The sequence below is a fragment of the Chaetura pelagica genome, unplaced genomic scaffold (assembly GCF_000747805.2).
Source record: "Chaetura pelagica isolate M959 unplaced genomic scaffold, ChaPel_1.0 scaffold328, whole genome shotgun sequence".
Classification (NCBI taxonomy): domain Eukaryota; kingdom Metazoa; phylum Chordata; class Aves; order Apodiformes; family Apodidae; genus Chaetura; species Chaetura pelagica.
Window position 1 is genome coordinate 2,508,779 of NW_009954216.1, and position 1,361 is coordinate 2,510,139.

General features: G+C 59.4%; 1 protein-coding gene across 1 annotated transcript in view; it reads right to left on the reverse strand.

Moving 5' to 3' along the window:
- The window catches only part of PLXND1 (plexin D1), a 55,964-nt gene extending 54,650 nt beyond the window's left edge, over positions 1–1,314 (reverse strand). The window contains exons 1-2 of the mRNA XM_010003385.1: positions 1,276–1,314; positions 39–104 (exon numbers count right to left, since the gene is read on the reverse strand). Of these exons, the coding sequence (XP_010001687.1) occupies positions 39–104; positions 1,276–1,314 (105 nt within the window). The remainder of the gene's footprint in view (positions 1–38; positions 105–1,275) is intronic.
- Positions 1,315–1,361: the final 47 nt, after the last annotated feature.

Sequence of the window (1,361 nt, forward strand, 5' to 3'; positions counted from 1 at the left end):
GGGGGGCCGCTGTGGGTGAAGACAGGGGTGGCAGTGACGGGGGGGACGATGGCCAGCGGGTGCTGCAGGTGCGCGGCGCCGCAGTCCAGCTGCTCCGGCTGCAGCTGCGGGGAGACAGGACAGGTCGGGGAGCTGCGCAGACACCGCGTGTCCCCCGCGCCTGCGGAGACACCGCGTGCAGCCCTGGGAAGGTCCTCGCTGCTGAGTCGTGGAAAGGGGAGATGCAAGTGGTTAGCAGGGATAAGGAGCCGCGGCGCGTCCCCCCTTCCCTTGGGATGGGCCCTCGGGAGCACAGGGAGCCGCGGCGCGGGGCGGCTGTAAGGCCAGCAGCCATCGCCTGCCCCTCCCTTCTCAAACGTGAGGTGAAGCAAAACGTTTCTCCAGCTAAAGAACTCAAAATACTACTGCTCTGCAATAAGTGAGGAAGTGACTGAGAACAGAGGTGAGGGAGGGGCAGAGGGGAAAAGAAAGCTTGCTGGTGACTCTCAGGACCAAATCCTGGCTCTGATGTTTTTGCTGCTGCTGCAGTCAACAGTAAAACTTCCACTGGGATAGGGAAGATGCCAAGCAGGAGGAGGCACTGTGCTGTGGGACAAGGGAGGAAGAGCAATGGCTGCAAACCTCTGCCCAGAAATGCTGGAGCGACCAGCCCCATCCTGCAGCCACACACCATGCCCAGGGAGCAGGTACAGCTGTGCCCTGCACCCAACACCTCAACATGTTCATTATCTGCCTCTGGCTTCTGCTTTCAAGCTGTTCATCAAAGCTCTGGGGGAGCAGGAACTGCTACAGAGCAGTGAAGTTCCCTGCAGCAGGATGGCAGGTGCTGCAGCTGGACTGAGCGCCCAGCCCTGGCAGGAATGGCCCAGGGAGCCCATGCTGGACCATGGAGCCACCAGGGCTGGGGACTGGGGCCACGAGACACTGCCAAGGCTCCCAGGCAGAGGACAATTGTTAAGGACTCCTCATCTGAGAGCCCTGTCTGTGAGCAGGCATTTGGCTCATTTGGCCCAAAGCAAGACAACAGACTTCACTATCCTGCGCTAAATTAATTAGCACCGTTGTTGCATGACAGCAGCACTTGAGAGCAGGGATGATGCCTTGTGTTCCTCCTACCCAGCTGAGACACACCCAAGACTTATGACCACTCTCACCCTGCATCCTCTGAGACACTCCTCATAGCTTCTGGTCAGACAACGTGGATCCACAGCACCTGAACATCCCCATGGTCTCACTGCCAACCACCTCCTCACTGTCGCTGGCAGCAGCTCCTACCAGGTGCTGTGAGTGCAGCCAGAGCTGCTCCAGGGCCATTGCTGTGTTGTCTGCGGTGTCATTTCAGGGTAAGAGGACCTGCAGTC